The sequence below is a fragment of the Ammospiza caudacuta genome, chromosome 17 (genome assembly GCF_027887145.1).
Source record: "Ammospiza caudacuta isolate bAmmCau1 chromosome 17, bAmmCau1.pri, whole genome shotgun sequence".
Classification (NCBI taxonomy): domain Eukaryota; kingdom Metazoa; phylum Chordata; class Aves; order Passeriformes; family Passerellidae; genus Ammospiza; species Ammospiza caudacuta.
The window spans coordinates 7,768,114-7,788,586 of NC_080609.1; the positions used below are offsets into that span (position 1 = coordinate 7,768,114).

General features: G+C 40.2%; 2 protein-coding genes across 10 annotated transcripts in view; one reads left to right on the plus strand and one right to left on the minus strand.

Moving 5' to 3' along the window:
* Nucleotides 1-45: 45 nt before the first annotated feature.
* BFAR (bifunctional apoptosis regulator) lies at nucleotides 46-9,820 on the minus strand. 5 transcript variants are annotated; one of them, XM_058815874.1, is made up of 8 exons: nucleotides 9,402-9,820; nucleotides 5,675-6,005; nucleotides 4,655-4,853; nucleotides 4,160-4,329; nucleotides 3,409-3,553; nucleotides 2,975-3,145; nucleotides 2,327-2,529; nucleotides 46-1,209 (listed from the first exon to the last, which is right to left on the minus strand). In XM_058815874.1, the coding sequence occupies exons 2-8, from the start codon at nucleotides 5,938-5,940 to the stop codon at nucleotides 1,017-1,019; spliced, it is 1,347 nt and encodes a 448-aa protein (XP_058671857.1). In that variant the 5' UTR covers nucleotides 5,941-6,005; nucleotides 9,402-9,820; the 3' UTR covers nucleotides 46-1,016. The 5 variants fall into 5 exon arrangements, with proteins under 5 accessions (XP_058671857.1, XP_058671858.1, XP_058671856.1 ...); XM_058815875.1 differs by having other exon boundaries at nucleotides 9,244-9,820; XM_058815873.1 differs by lacking the exon at nucleotides 9,402-9,820 and adding an exon at nucleotides 7,154-7,416.
* A 103-nt stretch (nucleotides 9,821-9,923) lies between these two features.
* Nucleotides 9,924-20,473, plus strand: part of PARN (poly(A)-specific ribonuclease) — a 39,910-nt gene continuing 29,360 nt past the window's right edge. For 2 of the 5 annotated variants that reach the window (XM_058815736.1, XM_058815740.1), the window contains exons 1-13: nucleotides 9,924-9,983; nucleotides 10,259-10,336; nucleotides 11,173-11,252; nucleotides 11,607-11,674; nucleotides 11,765-11,846; nucleotides 12,493-12,553; nucleotides 12,858-13,023; nucleotides 13,237-13,302; nucleotides 14,063-14,101; nucleotides 15,909-15,951; nucleotides 16,581-16,661; nucleotides 18,452-18,508; nucleotides 19,355-19,432. In XM_058815736.1, the coding sequence (XP_058671719.1) occupies nucleotides 9,965-9,983; nucleotides 10,259-10,336; nucleotides 11,173-11,252; nucleotides 11,607-11,674; nucleotides 11,765-11,846; nucleotides 12,493-12,553; nucleotides 12,858-13,023; nucleotides 13,237-13,302; nucleotides 14,063-14,101; nucleotides 15,909-15,951; nucleotides 16,581-16,661; nucleotides 18,452-18,508; nucleotides 19,355-19,432 (918 nt within the window). In that variant the 5' untranslated portion in view covers nucleotides 9,924-9,964. The remainder of the gene's footprint in view (nucleotides 9,984-10,258; nucleotides 10,337-11,172; nucleotides 11,253-11,606; nucleotides 11,675-11,764; nucleotides 11,847-12,492; nucleotides 12,554-12,857; nucleotides 13,024-13,236; nucleotides 13,303-14,062; nucleotides 14,102-15,908; nucleotides 15,952-16,580; nucleotides 16,662-18,451; nucleotides 18,509-19,354; nucleotides 19,433-20,473) is intronic. The other 3 variants (XM_058815737.1, XM_058815738.1, XM_058815739.1) reach the window with 3 other exon arrangements.

The window sequence follows — 20,473 nt, forward strand, 5'->3', positions numbered from 1 at the left end:
CAAAACTCAAACAAAAATCAAAACCCAAATTCTCTATAGGAATAGTGAAGATTTCAAGAGAGATCTTTAATCATGAAAAATATTCATAGGCAAATTTAGTTCACATTACTGACACAAATGAAATAAACAAAACAACAAACCAATGCAGACTGCAAGGGGACAAAGTTCTTGAAAAAAAATCTTACCTTTTGATTCAGTCAAAGGAACATACATTAACAAATGTCAATCCTGCTTGCACAAATAACTTTCCAGTCAATATTTGCTCACAGAGATACACACATTATATTGCCATAATGTTAAAGTCAGGTCACTTTTCCAAAATAATCCTTTTTAAGAGATATTTAAGAATTAGCAACAGAATTCAAGAGAGAATGGAAGGAGCTATTGATGAAGTCTAACTGAGCTGAATAAAAAATTTCCATGGTAATTATCACATTTTCCAAGACACAGGAAAATTCAAGTAGCCTTTGCCTTCAGCTGCAGGAATTTTGGAACAAACTCTACTGTGAGATTCTACAGGGCAGTTACAATGCTACATGTACAGGAGACTGAGATAAATGAAGTTCTTGCAACATCAAGCCTATCCAGGAAGGGCATTCCTTTGGCAAACTGAAGTTGAGGAATACACTGCTGGTATGAAATGCTAAGTTTAAAAAGAAAAAGAAAGAAATCACTGTAGCAGTGCAGAAGACACTGACCTTAAGGCAGGCTTGAAAATACACAGAATGCTCAGGACAGAATAGAGAAATTTATCTGGTACAAATAGGGTGAGATGACTGTATGAGTTTTACATGGCTATACAGGAATGTGCTTTTTTTTTTCAACAGAAAATTCATTTTTCCTTCATCCTCCAATTTGGAATCAGCTGGCTTACGAGTAACTTATCTTAAAGCTTTTTCACATGTTTAAAATAACATAATCCATGATTTTCACTGCCACGTACATAAAGAAGAAAAGCAAAGTTTATTCAAAATGTCCATTTTAGAAGCTAAACAGCTCAAGAGTTCCAATGCCAATCACTGCACTTGTGTCTCCAGACGCCTTATCTCTGTGACCACAAGATCAATGTTTATAACTGGGTTAAAATACAAGGCCCAGTAAAACAAACAATTGCAGACAAACTGAGGAATAAAAGGCCAAAAAATGGCAACAAAAAGTCCCTGGGTTGAGACTTTCCAGAAATGTCTCCACATTCTGTGAGGAATAGTCCTGTGAAAAAGGAAAGGGAAAGGCTTAGAGGAACTTTCTGGTTTGTTTTTACCCAGCTCTAAGAAAACCTAACAGGTGCTACAGCTTTGCATTACCTAGCCCTTCCTCGGGTACCTGTAAAACACCATCCTGCACTCCAGGAAAAACTTTCCTAGAACCCAGCAGCAGATCTGAGGAGGAAGCACGGTCAGTGCACTCAGACCGCAAAGCCCAGCGGGTTCCAGTGCCCACCACAGCTCAGCCCAGCGGGTTCCAGTGCCCACCACAGCTCAGCCCAGCGGGTTCCAGTGCCCACCACAGCTCAGCCCAGCAGCTTCCAGTGCCCACCACAGCTCAGCCCAGCGGGTTCCAGTGCCCACCACAGCTCAGCCCAGCAGCTTCCAGTGCCCACCACAGCTCAGCCCAGCGGCTTCCAGTGCCCACCACAGCTCAGCCCAGCAGCTTCCAGTGCCCACCACAGCTCAGCCCAGCGGCTTCCAGTGCCCACCACAGCTCAGCCTCAGGCTCCCCTGCTCCCTGCGCTGTTCCGGGCACGCTCTGCCCTCTATCGGCTCCCAAAGGGAAAACCCGGTACAACCAAAACAAGAATTTCTCCCATACCAATTCCAAAGATCACACCAACTACGAATAGTAATATGCTTGAATTAAGACTGAGGTAGGAACAGAAAACAGAAATTCTGATAAATTATCAAACTAGTATCAGTATAACTGAACTTATTTATGATTCTGAGGACTCATCCCATAATAACCACACTCTATCATGACTAAATTCTAAAAAATATTTAGTTCTCAGCTGACAGCTAATACCAGGCACCATAAGAGCAGTTCTCAAGGTAAGGTTTAATATCTCCAAGTGGTTAAGAACATGCTTTTTGCTGTTTCCACATTTGCTACATCTGATGAGAAAAACCACCTCTAAGAAACCCTTGGAAGCATACACAGAAATAAAGATATTCAAGAGCAAGCAGCAGCAAATGTGGGAATGCAGATTCTCATGTTATTAACCTCAGATTTTGGGTTAGACACTCATTCCAGTGAACAACTGGGAAATTGTAAGGCTGTTACTTTCTAAGGCCTTGTACTTCCCACCCTCTTCCACAAGCTTTGTAAGACTTACTTCAATTCTCTTCTTGACCACAGCCTCCAAAAGGAGAATAATTCCAGAACAGAGAGCAACATGGCATTTACAATTATAAATCTTGAGGTCCAGTAATGCACATCTAGCCAATCCCAAGCAAATTCAGCTATCAGCTGGTATGGCAAAAATAAATACTTTACAGTGAATTCTCTCCACTGCCTCCAAGAAGGATCTTTAAGGTCCTGTAAATTAGGATAAAGAGACTGTTAATCAATTTTCTATTAAACTAACTTACTACTGGCTTATTTCCACTAGTCTTTTGTTGAAAAGCTGGGGGTTTTACACACTGAAAGCAGTAATTCATTATACTTGCTAGTAGGTAATACTGTAATGCAATAATTTCCATTAGATTAGAACATCACTTTCTGTAGTCATGTGAGGTTCAGAAGAATCAGTTTCACACATTTAAAGTCTTAAAAGCCTAAAATCAATCCTATTAAAGGTAATGGTTGCAACACTGGTGATTGCATACAATAATATCAAAGAACCACTTACTCTGTAGATGTTGTTTTTAAAGTCACAGTGTAAGGAGATGAAATGATGAATAATTACATCATGTGTTTTTATGCTGCTAGTCTTAAAATGCTTACTAAAGCAAGTAGCATATTTAATGTTTTGAATACTTACAAGTAGTTTTGTGACAGTATCTTCATACTTGTCTTCTTGCATAGGACAAATTGTGTGGATGAAAGGAAGGAAAGCTTCTGTGTAATCAAACAAATACAGGTATAACATACTGAGTCTTGGAGAACTCTTCAGTGCATACAGAAGAAAGAGTGATTTTCCTGGGTTTACAGCCTAAAAGACATCAAATTATTAAGTTTCAATCAGTAAAAAAATAATATGAAAGGGACATGCCACTTCTTAGATTTTCTGACAATCAGTTTTCAAAGGGTTTTTTTTTCCAATACAACAGGTCACTTAAACTGAGCAGTTTTTACACAGGTAACTCCACTACTTTAACACTCCTCCTGGTTTTAAGAGAATCTTCTTTTAAAGGTATTACTTTAAAAATAATTAATATACATGACATGACACAACACACTTTATATAAAATTTACCTTGTATTCCCAAAGGTTCTGTGGTGGTTTAACACCTAAAGTTTTCACACATTCCAGTTCTGCTATAAGAGCTCTCCTGTGGTTACTGTTCTCTATACTGTAAGGCTCTTTGGTGAAATCCTCTTCAGTCAGTGTTAGGAGGAGTCTACAAAAGCAGAAGAATTAAGAAGGTAAACAGTGCCTATTCACCAAAAACGACGACTAACAAATATACACAGCTGCAAACTGAAACAATAGGCTACTGATACAAGGTAGCACCTTTTGGGTTAAAGAATCAGAGAATACTTTGGGTTGGCCAACTTTAAAAGATCATCATTACATTGCCTATCAAGTGTCCTATGCCAACTGCATCTCAGAGCCTGGGTTTTAAATTTCCTTCTTTTCCAGTTTCCTCTTGCCTGCTTTCAGCATGGCTCTTGGGTGGAATACATATGCATAGAGCACATGCACATTTCCACAAGAAAGGAAAGGTGCAAGGGGTGGATAATACATCAGTAGAGTTTTACTCTTGTTATTATTTCAGTCTGCATTGTCAGCATTTTAACAAGTTCTTAGAAAATTTTCAGGTAGCTTGCTAGGTATCTACTACTACAAGTTTTCAACGGCAACTGCTAAAATTTCTTCTGATACATCAACAGAATGTTCCCACAATCTATGTCACACAGTATGATCATTGCACAATAAGCCACCCCTAATGAATCTGTCACAGTCCAATCACATAATAGCTGTCCTTGACCACAAGGCCTCTCACCTTCCATTTACTTTCTCCAGTAAAAATCCTTCTTTGTAATGTGAAGCCCATGGGCCCAGCTGCTCCAGCCACAGGATCACTTCCTCAGCAGTCCACTTAGCAACAGGCTTGTGGACAAGAAGATCATCTTCAAATTCTCTGCTACTCCAGTGATAGCCAAGTAGAACTACCTACAAAGATAAATGAACAAAGATCCTTTACTTGCAAAGCAAATACATGAATGATATAAATAAACACACAATAGGAGGCTCCACACGTAGAGTCTTCCATTTCATGGAGACTAGAACATTCAGGTTTTAAGAAAGTATTTAATTTTCCATTTGCTGTTCACTGCAGTTGTAGTTCCTGACAGACAGCTCTGAAGGCCACTTTACTTACTCTGCCCAGCTGGAGTCTCTTCTGTGCTGACAATGTTTTTACTGTGCATGTAATTTAAGAATATTTGATTGCATGCTTAAGGGAGCAAATAGGGAAAACCAACCAGATGAAACTTACTGCTACACAAGTTAAAGCTGTCAGAACACCTGAGAAAAACCCTCCTCGAGGATTAATTCTTCCTGTGTTTGGAACTGTAGGCATCTGGTCGTTCCCATGCTTTTGGAAAGTTGCTAAGCTGCGTGCTACATCACTGTTCTGTTCAATATCTTCTTTTCTTTGTTCAATGGCATCAGAAAATAGCTTTTCAATAACATCCCTGATAGGAAAAATATTTGTCATTATACTGTAACCACTGAAGCTTAATATTCAGAAAACAAAGTAATTTTTTGATTTTTGTTTTCCAGCCTTTACTAAAGACTTAAAAGCAAGAAAAAATTAGTTATTTAAGCTTAGTTAACTTAGAATTTTATCAATCTCTGCCAAAAAACCATTTTCCTTAGCTTCTAAAGCTAAAATATCACATAACTCCCAAGTTATTTCTTATATAAAATTAGAATTCTGTGTGCCACTGGCAAGCCTCAATTATTAAAAAATGCTAAACAAAAGACAAAATAAAAGCCTACCATCAATCTTACCATCTACTTATTTAAACATTATTAACTCCAGATAAAGTATTATTAACAAAACAACTTGTGAGTAATTCAAGACAGCAAGTAGATGTTTTTAGTTTTGTTCTGCAGTACGATCACACTTCTTCCAACAGATAATTCCTGTTATAGAAATTACTATACAATTATCCAAGATCCATCTAACTCAGAATTATTAGAAAACAACCAGCTATATTACAAGGATGAGGATCCTGCCTCTCCATCTCCCGAAAAATGTAGAAGGGAAGGGGAAAGCCCTCCCCAAAAAAACCTTCTCCCTGAAAACAAAACCAACCAACCCCACCCCTTAATTCCATGTGCTTGAACAGTTCATTACAAGTGCACAATCTGAAAGTCTTTAGGATTTAAATTTCTTTGTGACAGTTCAGATTACCAATTATCTATATCTGCAGCAAACTCAAGAAACCAGACAACTAATTTCTGTGGTTTGATTTATGTAAAAAAGACATTCACAAAATAGTTCCCTCACCTGAGGAGGATGTTGACTTTGGGGAATCCTTCCCATTTTTCTCTGCATTCCGGGCATTCATTCTTCTTGGAAGACACCCACCACAAGGCCAAGCAATGCCTGCAGAAGCTGTGCCCACAGTTCAGGGTGGTGGGGTTGATCAGAATGTCGTAGCAGCAGTGGCACAGGAACTCACTGACTGATATCTGCCGGCCCAGGCCAGGAGCAGCACTCGGTTCAACTTCTGCCCTCTCTGTTTCCCCTTGTAAAGTCTCACCTTCTTCCATTTTCCTTTATGCCTTACACAAACAGGAAGCTCTCTTAGCTCTTCAAAGCAGATAAGGCACTACTTCTGCAAAGCAACATGAACACAGCAATTATAGAAGTTTAGAATTGTCAGCAATGTGATTTATCATTGCACCGCTTTTGACACTCAAATGGTTTTAAATTTTTTAAGTAACTCAGCCCTCCCCAAAATGAAACATGATCAACTTTTTCAACAATATATTCATTGCCAACTACAATCAAAAGCAGATTCTAGATGTAAATAGCTGGGCTCAACCTCCCTATGTTTTCTTCTCCCATGTTATAAAACACATGAAAGGGAAACAGAATAATTCACTATGATTCACATGACTTTTGACTGTAGCTTTAGTCAAGGTTTTAGTAAAAGAAACCAGTCAAATAAAACACAATTAAAAAGTATAATCAGCACATACAAAAATAAAATACCAGTATATTGTAATGATCTAATTCACTTCATCCCTCTTCTTTCAGGGCATATGGAATAAAACATTACTAACAGAGGTCAATGCTAGACATTGCTGGGCAATGTCAAAAAAAAAAAAGTTTGATCCACCAAGTCGTATGCTTCAGAATCATAAGGGATTGATCTGCACACCTTGTCAGCCAAGGTCTAAACTCCACATTAACTTTACTTGTAGTTACTTTGTTAACATTACAGAAAATGCACAGATAAGAGTTTAAGACGGTTGCAAGTTTACAGAAAATATATTTGCTTGATGTTCCTACTCCATTCTCTTAGTCAGCAGTATATTTATTAAGAAAAACACTGATCCAGTTCACTCATCACTCATGATATGTTAGAGGATACCAAGAACTGGACAATTTTCTCCTCACACACTACCAAACCAAAACATAATTACACTCTCCACCTTGTGGCTCCTGCTTACCACTAAATTACCAACTTGTCACCCAGATCAAGCACGAAGAGGTAAACACGCAAGCAGGTAAAAAACAGAAATTACGGGAAAAAAAAACCCCACAAGTTCAAAACAGAAACCGATAGTGAAATTAGAATCCTTAGACTCCCAAACCTGTATTTCCATGGCAAAGCACAGGCTGTTTGCTTTCTAAAACCTGAAACAGCACTTGTAAGAGGAGAAATAAAGACAAGATTTTGTCCCTAAAAACATTTCTTCTAGTTTTCCTGAAAGAGGCAAGAGAATTTCTGTGGAAAATACAGGAAAAAGATTTCACCGCTCAGTCTGCGCCAAGTAAGAGGCAGCAGCAGAATAATTCCCAGCTCCCCTGCTGTCTCTTCCAGCTCCAGTTTCCTGCACTCCGCGCTGCTTCCTCAAGCACAGCACTGCGGGTCCGGGCCCGCGGCGTTTCCCGGTCGGACCGGCGGGGGCGACCCCAGCCCGATGCCGGGCACACGCTCGGGCCCCGCGGCGCCCCGGCTGCAGCCCCGGGCCGAGCAGGGGCCGGGCCCGCGGCGTTTCCCGGCGGGGGCGGCCCCAGCCCGATGCCGGGCACACGCTCGGCCCCGCGGCGCCCCGGCTGCAGCCCCGGGCCGAGCAGGGGCCGGGCCCGCCCCGCCGCTTCCGCCCCGGAGCGCGGCCCCAGCGCCGCTCCTCCCTCAGCGCGGCCGCCGGCCCACACCGCCGCCGCGCGCCTTTCATTTCAAGCGTTACCACCGGACATGAGCACTGCTACACTCCCATTTCTGGGAATACACACGCTTCTGTATTCGTGAGAACTGAGGCACGCTTGCTTTCGGTACACTCGCACCCAGGCAGCATTCCTTCGCAGAAACTATTCAAGGCTGATTTTACAGTGGAGATTCGAGGTGTAATCTTAGGAGTAAATGAGACTTTCAGGTGCTAGTTTTACCGCAGTGCTAACGCATCGTGCACAGACACTATTCTTACCACATAAGAGTCAGTCCACACATGCACAATTACCTCCATCAGTCTCTGCTCCCTTACTGAAATTCTTTTGGCTAGTCCAAAAAAATTTGATTCACTCTACAATACCCTGACGGGAGGTTGTAGCCAGGTGGGGATGGGCCTCTTCTCCCAGGGAACGAGTGACAGGACTTAGCTTTACTCTGCACCAGGGCAGGCTTAGGTTGGGCATTAGGAAAGGGTATCAGACACTGGAATGGGCTGCACAGGGACGTGGGGGAATCACCGTCCCTGGAGGAGTTTAAGGACCGGACCAAGCTCGGAGTGCCACGGTCTAAATGATATAGTGCTGTTTGTCACACGTGGGACTCAATGATCCCAGAGGTTTTTTCCAACCTAATTGATTCTGTGATTTTTAAAGTATACCTCTGAGATGTACTTTTTCAACTGTCAAAAGTGATATTTTAAGATTTTGTTTCAGTTTGATACAAACTACAAGTCCAGTTCAAATGATATTTAATTATTCCAGCCTATTTCAAGAAAGAAAATAGTCTCTCATTGTTTTCTCTCTCATATTATCTAGTTTTTTTCCAGTGAACCAATCAGCAGATCTTTAAACTACTCTAGCATGAAGGAATTCAACCTCTTCTAGATCTAAGGAAGTGCATATAGATCTACCTTGGTATGCAAGGTGAAAATGCAGCCCAGAATACTTGTTGTAGAATATAGTTTTTTGCTACTTTTTTGTGGCTTTTCACTTAGTTTCACATTCAATGTTCAGAAAAGTAAAAGAGCATACAAGTGTTTGATAGTCTGTGCAGCAGACTTGAATGATGTGAAAACATGGCCTTTCTTTTCCAGTTTATAAAACTTTTGACATATAAAAGGCCATGGAATCTTGAACTAACTGCTTGTATTGCGCTCTCATTTTTAGGTGCTCCTTCTGCTTACATAACAATACGTACCTGTTGAAGTAAGAAATGTCTAATCTGTAAGACATAGTACTTCAACTCCTATTGAAGTACTTAATTACAGTACCTTACTGTTTGACTCACAGTTTGTTTTGTGGGTGAGGGAAGCTAAGAGTTCCCAGATTTGTCAGCTACTTGTGGGAAAATGTCAGGCTTCTAAAACAGCTATCAAACACTTTAAAGTGTCACAAGCACTTTAATTAGAAAGTGCAGAAATGCATCTTAAAAAACTGAGGAGTAACATAAAAATTTTAGGCTTCAGCCAATTTACTGCAAAATAAAAACTTCTCTGCCATTTTAACTAACATCTTACTGGGAGTCATTTAATCATACTAGATGAATTGCTGGGAATGTCTGTTGAATAAATTGCTTATACTGAAAAGGCAAAGCTTAATATTGAAGAACCTCTAAGAACTCTCTCCACTACATCCTGAATAATTATTTCTCTTTTTCTGTATGCAGAAATTACCCCGCACAAATTGTGGAGAATTTTTCATTTGTTTCCATTATGCCGGAATTCTGGAAAAGATGCTTTATGAGCCGTGTGAACTCCAGCCCTGCAGCACAACCTCTGAACTCTTCTGCGGCCCGTGCCCACAGCTCCTGCCCCGTGTCCCTGTGCAGCACCTGCTCTCCGGGGCAGCTCTTGCTGGCACGGCGCTGCCGCGGGCCCATCCTGCTGCTCTTCTGCAGCGAGCTCTCAAAGCGCCGCTTCTAAAGGAAAACGCTCCTTCTGTAACACGGCACGGCCTCCAGTTCCCCTGGAATTATCATCATTAAGGCACCGTCGCTAGCAGTTCTCCACCGTCCTCCCGGTGTCTCCTAGGCAGAGTCCCATGTCTTCCTCCTGGCTGCTGTTAGTTTCGTATTTCTGGCTTTGAGGGCGAGGCCCACATCTGTGACATTTCACCACAGAACCGCGGCTGGTGTAAGACTTCCTTCCCCCCGGCAGCCCTGCTACTGCATCCGCTCCGGTCGTGCGGCCCGCTCGGAGCACAAGCCAAGCTGCTGAAGGCGCCGAGCCCACGGGCGCTCCGGCCGGTGCGGCCCTGAGGGCTCCGCCCCGGTAGGAAATGGCGGCGGCCCGGCCTCACGTGCGCGCTCACGTGCGGCGCGCGGGGCGGCCCCGGAAGCGCTCGGCGGCGGCGGCGGGCGGTGCCGGGCCGAGCTCCGGCGGGCGGGGGCGCGGGATGGAGGTGATCAGGAGCAGTGAGTGACAACCCGGCCCTGCTCCCCGCTCTGTGCCGCTGGCGCTATGCTGTTCCGGCGTCCCGGTGTCCCTGCCCTGGGCTGGCGGCCGCTCCGGCCTCAGCCTCTCCTTCATGGCGAAGGGGTCCCCACTGCCCCGCTCACCCATGAGGCGCAGCCCTGGGCGGGGAGGCGCGGCCCCGAGCTGAGGGGGCGGCGGGCAGGCCCTGAGGGGCGCCGGGCTGCCGGAGGACGTCGTTTGTAGTCTCAAGTGTGTTTTAACCCTTTACCCGCAGATTTTAAGGATAACCTAAACAAAGTGTACGAAGCCATTGAAGAGTCGGACTTCCTGGCCATCGATGGAGAGTTTTCAGGTACAGTTGCACCTGTTTTGTCATTGTGGACTGTTGGCAATCTCTGAGAGGAGGTGGTTTCACCCCGGTGCCCGAGTTCGCTCCTGTGGTGTGTCTCAGTTGGCTTGAAAAAGCTAAAGCTGAGCTACCACAAAGTGATTAAACCACCTGTTACATGTGCCGTAGCAAGGCTTTGGTCAGATACATGTCATACTTGTACTCCCACAGAAATCCTTCAGCATGACAACTGATAGTTGTTGCAGCTCAAGGTAAAATACCCAGAAGGTTTTATGTGTGCCATGAAAGCACACATTGGGATAAATGAGGGAGATCCTGCAAGTGTTTGGACAGGGAAAGGCAGCGCTAAGAACGTGTGTGCTTGTGAAACCCTGAGGGTATGTGCAGCAGAGAGATGCTTCAGTCGGTACTTTGCTTTTGGGATGCAGAGTTCTGTTCATTGATGAAGCTTTTGTTACATGTGGTGTTTGTGGAAGTACAGTTGTTGCATAGTGCTTAAGGTGACTAAGTTATTCAATAAATCTCTGGGTAACACTCTTCCCATTTTTAGTTTGGCTTTGATCCTGCATTGTGTTGTGAAGCCCATTTACATTAGGGTACTGGTAGGTCTTGCCTGCTACTGACATATTGAATAGGAGCCAGAATACAGAGCTTTTGCAGAAGAGTTTTAATTCTAGAATGCCCCTATTAAAATTAGTGGCTTATTGCAGTAGTATTTTTCTCAAATTAAATAATTGTAATACGTGGTTTAAGTGAAAGCAATTGCCAGTTGTTGCATTTCTTTGCTGTAGTTAATTTTGAAAAGCTTACCCAAAGCAAAATATGTTCTGCTTTTTCAGGGATCAGTGATGGGCCTTCAGTTAGTGCATTAACAAATGGCTTTGACACTCCAGAAGAAAGGTATCAGAAACTTAAAAAGGTAAAGTCTTTACATGGACTAAAATGAAAACTGAAGCTGCCGCTGGTGCAGCATCGTTTGTGTGATCAGCAGGAGGAAAGAGAGATGGAACTTCCTTCCCTCAGTTCTTGTCTCTTTGTGGAATGGAACTGCATACTAAAGTTATCTTGGGCCAATAGTATGATGATTAAATGGGGATGAAAACTAGCAGAAAAACTCTGGCGTGTCTACTTTCAAATTACCAGCAAAACAAACATTAGTTAAGAAGATTCACTTTATTTTGAAATGGAGAGAAATCATATTTGGATGCACCCTGGTAATGTTTAAATGTGTACATGTTTTATTCTCATGCAACATTTTTCTTTCATTTTACAGCATTCCATGGATTTTTTGCTCTTTCAGTTTGGCCTTTGCACTTTTAAATATGATGACACAGAAGAAAAGTATGTTATTATCTTATTTCTTGTTTTCTTAATTGAGGATTTTCTAAGTACTGACAAGCTGTATTGACATGTAACTCATCTTTTCTACAGGTATATAATGAAGTCATTTAATTTCTATATTTTTCCAAAACCCTTTAACAGAAATTCACCAGATGTCAAGTTTGTCTGTCAGGTTAGTAGAAAAGCAGTTTAATTTTATTTGGTTAGGGTATACCTGAAACAAACTTCAGCTTAAAAGGTAGAAAAATGTAAATTTCTGGGTTGGGTTTTTTTTCTTATAAAATAAATAAGAATCAGTTAAGAGCAGTCACAAAAACGGAGCTTTAAGGAAATGTCCTTGACTTTAGTTTTTAAATCTTGTTTTGTGTGATTTCTGGAATTTGTGATAATATTCCAGACTTGGCAAGATGATTCTATTTTTTTCCCCTCTTCTCATTGAACTTCCAGTTTCCTTGCTTTTTTAATCCTTTATTCTCATCTGCTTATCTTGCTTTCACTGCTTCCTAGGCAATTGCCAACATTTTTCTGGTTTCAGATTTGTTCTCCTGAACCACATTTTGCTTTCTTTTATTTCCTCTCTCCACATAGTTTGTTCTTTCACCTTTATCCTTTACCATATTCATGGTTCTTGTACCTTATGGAAGTTGAAAATCAATAAGAAAAGTAGCAGAGCCTCAACTCTCAGTGGCTTCTCTGGGGTCTCAGACTTGGTTGTTCTTGGCTTTGGACTTTGTATAATTTGTTAAAAAGTGTGAGAATAGCTTAACTGATGCCACAGCTGCTTTTGCCAATTGTAAAGCCTTTTTCTCTTGTTGCAGAGTTCAAGTATAGATTTTTTAGCAAACCAAGGATTTGATTTTAATAAAGTTTTTCGCAATGGTGAGTTGTTTTGGTTTGTTTTCAATTTCTTTCAATGCCTGCAAAATTTGTGATGACACCTTTCATTGTTTTCTGCAAAAGAAAAAAGGCTGCCATCCATGATACTGTCTTAACACATAATGAAGTTCTTGAATTATCCTTACCTGCTCTACTGTTGTGCCAATGGTAACTTCCTTTCTAAGAATCACTGGAAGGAAAGGGTTTGCTTTCAGTCTGCAGGGGTGTAACAGAGGCAAATGCCTGAATCCCTGTGCATCCCTAATTAGTCTCTAATTATTATGAGCTCTTTCTTTTTTTTCCTTAGGAATTCCATATTTAAATCAGGAAGAAGAGAGACAGCTAAGGGAACAGTATGATGAAAAACGTTCTCAAGCCAATGGTGCAGGATCTCTGTCATACATTTCTCCTAATTCCACAAAGTGCCCTGTAACAATTCCTGAAGATCAGAAAAAATTTGTAGAGAAAGTAGTGTAAGTAACCCTGTTTAATATCCTCTGATGTTGTTAAAACTAAAATGTGAACAGTAGTGATATTTTCACATGTTAAGGACCATGTCTGTTATTTGACTGTTTGTAAAATGCTGCTCTTTTTGTTATGAAGCATTTTCTTGTCTTTTGGAGAGAGCTGTAAACTTCCAAAAAATAGAATAATAGATACAGAAGCAAATAATCTGTTTCTTCCAGGGAACAGATAGAAGACTTATTAAAGAATGAAGAAAGTGAAAGTTTGGAACTGGAGCCATGTACAGGGTCAGTTTCTGAAATTGCATTTCTTCTAAAAATTATTTTTTTAGTTTGGTCATATAGAATTAGGGGAGTGACAGAGAAGAATATGTTTACTTGGGTTAACTGTAGCAAAGTCTACATTTGACTAATTTTTGAATGTTGAGAATACGTGGTAATATATACAGGGGTTGTAATTTATTTTGAGCTGTAACTTCTGCATGTAGTGGCAAAATATTTTCACTATAGTCAAGAAATGTCTTGTATGTGTGAGCTGCCTTTTGTTACTGCTGAAGTGATCCAGATGCATTTTATAAAGAAACTTTTCAAATCTTTTGAGCTATTGGTTGTTCACAGTTGGCAGTGTGTGACTGTTTGTAGTAGGTTTCCTTCCCAAAATTCTATTTAGCTTTGGAAACTAGATATTTGGAGAGTATGATTATTTAAAAAAATTTTTATGAAGACTAATTTAGGAATAGTAGAACCTGGTGAAGCTGGGGATAAGGTACCATCACTGTGTCTGTACTGAGGGATCATGGCTATGCAATACTCTCTGATGAGAGGATACATGGGTAACTTTAAAACATGATGTACATGCTTTTACAGTTTGGCAGCTGAACATCAGAATTCAGTAAATCTCTTCCTAGCCTATAGTTCTGCTAGCAGTGACTCTTGCTTTAAAAAACTTTCTACAAATGAACACTTAGAGTCATCTTAAACTGGAAATCATTCCTAGGACACACTCTGTAAAAGGATTATGAGTAACATGATTGTCTTTTGGTTTTAGATTTCAAAGGAAATTAATTTATCAGACCTTGAGCTGGAAGTAAGTTACTGGTAATACTGCCTTACTGTATATTTTTAGTACTTTTGATAAAAAATCTGGGTAAGATATATCTACTTAACCTTGGCGTGATTGATTTAGACTTTATTTTTCCCTTTAAAAAAAGAATTCTGTAATGTTCTGAAGATGAATTACATTAAATTATTTGTGATGGTTAATTTAGATATTAAAGCTTAGTATTTGTTTTGTCCTGTGTAAAATCTCTGAGTAGATCAGCACACAGCCTAGAATTATGTAACAAATGCAGCATGGCAGGGTTTTAGTGAGCAGAAAGTGCATGTGCTTGTACAGATTGTGGGCTTGAACTGAAAAAATAGCAGTTCTGTGCTAGGTACAGGTGTGGGTATAGTTTTCTTTTGGATACCAAGCATAAGCACTTCTGATAACTTCATATATTGCCTGAATGTATCTCTTAAGGCCTTAGGGGAAACTCCAAGGCTTTAGTGTAAGATTTTCACTGATGTGACTGCAGGAGTAGGATGTAGAAAATATGCAAGTCTTTTTTTGTTTGTTTAGTTAATTCAGTGTTTCAGCACTGAATCTGGCACTCTGATACTTACACTGAAAGCAGATAAAATAAAGCTTCTCTCTAGAAAATGGGATCTCAAGAAGTGAGCTCGAGAACTAATCTGAAAAAAAGCAGTTGTGTTTTCTACAGTTTTTCAGTGTCATTTTTAAACGTGTTTATAGCTTCCTGTAGCATGTAGCTTTATGTTTGTCTGATACTTATCCTTGCATCTTCCCTGAGTGGATGGAAGAATGTATTCTTGTGGTTTTTTAACATTCAGCAGTGCTGCTTTATGAGAGCACAGCTGTGTACACTGTGTGTGTGTGTATTGGAGAGAGAAAGCCAAGCTGTGAAGGTAGCATGGAGCTAATTAAAGCAGAAGAGTGAAGTTATTGATTGCCCTTGTGTCCTGACCTCTTCACAGGTTTTTCTCTATTGAAGTATTCTCTTGTGCATCAGTGTTTTGATGCATCCAGGGTTTGTGGCATGAGGCAGCTCACAAATGAGATGGAGATCAAAACTGTGTGAGAAATCAGGGTGGAAAGGACACAACAGTGTTTGGAGTGTGCTCTCCAGTACTGATTCTGGGAGTAGCCAGAGGCCAAGGAAACTTGCTGTTCTGAAGTGGCTGCACAGTTGTGGTTAGTTTATTATATTGAGATTATGAGAGTAATTGCTACTGGTTAAGCAGGAAAAGGCAATATTCTCTTACTTTTGCTATCAGTTGGATGCTCTGTGTATGGTGTTATTTTGGAAATTAAATGGGATTGTAGTGATGTGATGCAACCCTGTAGCAGAGGTGATGACATTTGAGTTAATAATTCCTACTAAAATCTGCTGGTAGCAGAAGGTTCAGGGTTGTTAATAAGTCCTCAAATAAGTGATGTATTAAAGAGATGCCATCTTCAAAGGAGATGTCTTGGAGTTGCAAGTAAATGAGAGCATTCTTGTTTTGGATTTCTTGAAAGCAAAGATTCTAGTTTTTTATCTGGATGATATTTACTTAATATCACCAAAATAAGAAATTACAGGTTCCACAATAGCATGGGAAATTGTGTAAATGCCAGTTACTGTTAGGTAATGTAAGGAGGCCAGTTAAATTAGCCTATTGCTTGAAATTTTGCACAATTAACATTAAAGAAAAACGTGTAATAGTTCTTTTATGCCTAAGACTTATAGAAATAATTAGACATGACATTACTAAATTACTGTTGTGGTTTCAATATGCTAAATGCCAAGTGAATAACTATTAATATTTACTTTTCATTTGTTTTGATGTAGGTATCCAAAAGGTATCCACGTGGAAACTCTGGAGTCAGATAAGGTAGCTAGGCCTGTTACTGCCTCTAACATTTGTTCTGTTGAAAGGAAATTGTATTTCTCAGTTCCACTATCTCTCTGATTTTTAGATCTAACTTGAGCTTTTTTATGCAAATTCAAAGCATTTTAAATTGAATACAGTGAACTAGTTTCTATCTGACCAACATATGGATTGTGGGCATGTATTTGTGTGCCTTAATATTACTTTTCAAATGGATACTAAAAGGTGTTTTAAAATACAGTGGGTCTGATGTGCAGTATTAGTTCAGGTTGTGATCTCAGAGGAAAACCAGCAGCATCATGTGCTGTGTCCTCACTTCCCAGCATAGATCTCTGCTTCAAAAGGTATTTGAAGCAAACTCTTTACAAGGAAATGCTGATGATCTTTTTTGAGAAGTAAAAAGTGGGTTTAGGAAAAATTAGGTTTGGTGGATGAAGCAAATACAGCTTTCTAAAATAGGCTTCTGGGAGTAGGTGATAATGTGGTGCCTACAGTAGAAACAGCTGTGTTGCCAAGTAACTGCTGCTGAGGTATGACAGTTTTCTTTACAATGTAAATTTACAGAAACTTGCAGCAGCTTTAAATCTGAACTTTTCAGTGTCATTCCTCAAACTATACATTTTTTGTTTCAGAAGGAGAGATATATTGTTATTACTAAGGTGGATGAAGAGGAACGAAAAAGAAGAGAGCAGCAGAAACAAGCAAAAGAGCAGGTAAATAAATTCAATTCCATTAGTTTGTGTGACAGAGGAAGGGTGAGAATCTCTGACTTCACTCAGCAATGCAAAAATGCAGCATAGAGTTTGGTATTGTTTCCCTTTAGCTTGCTGTGGCTGGCTGAATTTGATTTTATAAATTCTACCAGATAACTTAGGCCTTGCAATAGAGCAAAAAGAGTTGCAAGACACTCTAATTTTTTTTAAAAATCAGAATTTGTGGAATACTGAATGAGTATTCTGGAGTAGTGACTACCTCCTCATATGACTCTCTGCTCTCACAAAAGTGTGTCCCAGTAAGAGGAAACATCAGTTTCTTGCAGAAATTCTTGAGCAAGTTGTTACATGGTTTGGATTCAGTCTCCCCTTCTCCTACAAAGCTTGCTTGCTCTTGGTTGGCTGAGTTAGTGTCCTGTGCAGTGAATGTGTCATTTCTTGATTAGGGATAGACCCACACTGTGCACTACTGCTGTGGTGACAAACTGACCAGGAGGTCACACCTGGTGTATTCAGACACTCTCACTGTTTATTAGACTTTTATTTTGCTTACTGAGTGATGCAAATTTCAGGAGGTCATAAGACTTGAATTGTGGGAGTTCATGATCAAACTCCTGTCATTTGTGCTTTCATATATCAAGATAAAATCAGTTTGGGTGGAGCAAATAATACTTCTGTGCAGAAATCCTTTTAAGAGGAAAAGAGATCTCTAAAGAGATATTAACTAATATGACATGTCTTTATCAAGAGGGCAGGCTGGGAGCAATTTACCACTACAGTAGGGTTTTTAGTGGGGGTATTACTTGCTCAAACTAGCAGCATTCAGAGCTGAACTAAAGTAACAGTGAATGTTTTTATTGAATTTTAGTTCTGGTTGAATAAAGACAGATAACACAAGGCAGAAATTGCTTCCTTAGACCTGAGAAAGAAAAATCTCTTACAGAACAGTTTGTGCTGTAGTCAGAAACCCCCAAATTAATCAAAAGTCAGTTTATACAACTACAGTGTTATATAATGTGAGTTGCACATTTTAATGTTTCTCCTTGTTTTTTTTTAATATAAATAATGAAGAATGTTTCTTTCTTCCTCAGTCTGTGGTAGCATAAAAGTATGGTCTGATTTAATAGGAGTGACAATCAGGATTCAACCTGTTGCATATGTAACAATGTATGTAAAAAAATACAGCTGAAAATATGTAGGTTAATTTTAATACCTTGTGAGCTGTTTGCAGTGTCAGAGCTGCTGAGCACTACTGGGGATCGTGTGCTGACAATGAACTGAGTGCTCTGCCTGGGGAGAGGTTTCCTTCCTTGCAGCAGCCTGTGTTTTGCTGTATTTTGCTTTGTGGCTCAAACACCAGTGATACCATCCATGTGTTTTGTCTGCTGCTGAACAGCACTTGCACAGTGCCAAGGCTTTCCCTCCCACCCTCCCCCAAAAGCCAGGAGGCTGGAGGGGATGGGCTCTCATTATCCTTATCCACAAATCTTATTGTCTGCCTTTGAATTTTGGGTGAGGGGAGTGAGCAAAGGGCAGAGTGGCTGCTTGGGGCACCCCAGGACAGCAGCTTGTGACTCCTCCTGCTTGACAGTGAACAAGAACTACACAGAAAATGGAAATTCTGTGAGCAGCATCCTGCTTTAACCTTTTGTGTCTTCCAAATATTGACATTTCCTTCATGGTCTGTTCTGGGTCTGTTTGAGGCAAACTGGGGGCATCTGGCAGTTTGCAGGTACAGTTGTGGCAGTTTTTGTATTTGTGTCTCACTAATGCCAGAATCTTTCTTACAGGAAGAGTTGAATGATGCTGTAGGATTTTCCAAAGTTGTTCATGCCATTGCTAATTCTGTAAGTTAATGTGATTTTTAATCTACCTTTGTTTGTAATAAAAAAGAAATATTTCAAAGAAAGGATTCTTTTGGTGTTACATTTTGGAGGAGAAGATGAAATACAAGTTAAAGTGACATTTTATGTTTTGTGTTTTACAGTGGTTGAGTGTAGTAGGGTAAGTAAGCTCAAACTAAAGAATGACATGAAGAATCTTAGTATCTGGAAGAGTCAAGAATAGCAATTTCTTAGGGCTCTTAGATAAATAAGCTTGGGTGGGTTTTTCTTTCTCTCTTCCAAAAATATTTTGGTGTTTTTTTCCTTTTTTTTCTTGGCAGTTAAAGGCTGTCAAAGGACTGTTATCATGTCAAATGAATCAAAGTTAACATTTTAAAAAACTGCTTGAGCTTTTTCAAAGAGCTTGCTTGTACAGCATCTGGCATGAGAGGTTCTGCCCTGTGAGAAGCCAGACCATGCCCTTAATAACTATTGTATATTATAACCATAAGGAATATATTGTGTGTTGTTGTATAAGCAAATTAAAAGGTGATGAACAGAGAAATGCCTTGACTTCAATCTTAAATAGATTACATTTGGAAACCAAGTTGTAAGTAGCTGTTCTAGTGCATGTTCTCAGCATGTGAAGCTGCTGTGAAGCCTGTGATAAACAGTGGGAGTAGAGTTTAAAAAGGAGTGGCTGCTCTGAGAGAATGAAGGTGTGTGGGGCAGGCAGAGAGCAGCTGGGGAGGTTTGATGTGTACCTGTTCCTGTGTGCCCTTGCTGGCAGCTGGGATAGGGGCTTTCACAGATGCCCTTTGCCATGGCCAGGACTGGAAATGTACCAGACATTTTATGTTATTTTCACAGGGCAAGCTTGTTATTGGGCACAACATGCTGCTGGATGTTATGCACACCATACATCAGTTCTATTGCCCCCTACCTGATGTAAGTAATCTTTTGAGTGTTCAGATGATGAAATAAATGCCTTAATGTATTTGTCTTTTAATATTATCTCCACACTTTCTTCTGAATGGAAGAATTGGTTGGCCTGTGAACAAGTGTTGAAAAGTCTTTTAAAAAAATCTGTTTGGTACTTGTGGCCTTATTGTCATAAATATTTATGTAGAAAGTTTAGTTGGATTGTTCTCCTTTACATTTTTAAAAGGTTCAAATCAGATAGTAGAATTGTGGTTTTTGCTTATGTTGGGTATATTTAACTGACTGACGTGTTATGATATACTGGTGAGGAGCTGCAGCACAATTATGTGGCATTTTCTCCTTTGTAGTTTACAAAATGGGAATGTGTGGTTTTAAATAATATAGTACACTTTCTAAAATGATAAGCAGTCTTGTAGCAGGATGATGTTCACTGGGATGAAGAGTTATAATGTCAGAATAATTAGAGGGAGCACACTTTGACTGCAGCAGGGCTGTCTAACAGTTCATGACTGGACTGTTCAGTTAAACTAAGCAGTGTATTGGCACCAAAACCATTGTCTGAGGAAGCCAAAGGTCTTATTAGAAGGATGGCTCACGTGGTGTTTGGGGACAGACTTGATCATAAGATGGGAAGAAGAAGTTTGGGACCAGTTTGGATGTTGTTGGAATGTAAACAATTGTCAAGAGTTCCTGTATTTTTGACCCTTGGCGGATCTAAACCTGTAGTCTGTCCCTGCATACCTGGAGTGACTGCTTATATTCCATTGAAACAGAAAATGCTGGGAACACTGAAGAACTGTTAACTGGGCTGGAATCAGAAGTAGGGTATAAAACAGGATAAGGTGCTGGCAGTGAGAGAACATTTTATTACTAATGACAGACAAATCAGGAATATGTAGTCTGTAGTTGTGTGTAATTGCAGGGGGTGTCTGTGGTAGTGCTGACAAACACATCTCTTCCAGTGAGAATTCAGTTACTGTAGCTCACTTTTAGAGGCTGTTTGGATAATTGTAGCTACTGCTCTCTGTCCTCCCGAGACTGTAAACA

Bases quoted from the DNA above. Each gene is read 5' to 3' on its own strand.
- BFAR (XM_058815874.1), bottom strand. From the start codon at position 5,940: ATGGAAGAAGGTGAGACTTTACAAGGGGAAACAGAGAGGGCAGAAGTT. The intron at 4,854-5,674 runs GTGAGGGAACTA...TTTTCCTATCAG, and splicing joins AAAGTCAACATCCTCCTCAG to GGATGTTATTGAAAAGCTAT. The intron at 3,554-4,159 runs GTGAGAGGCCTT...CTGCTTTTGTAG, and splicing joins CTGGAGAAAGTAAATGGAAG to ACTCCTCCTAACACTGACTG.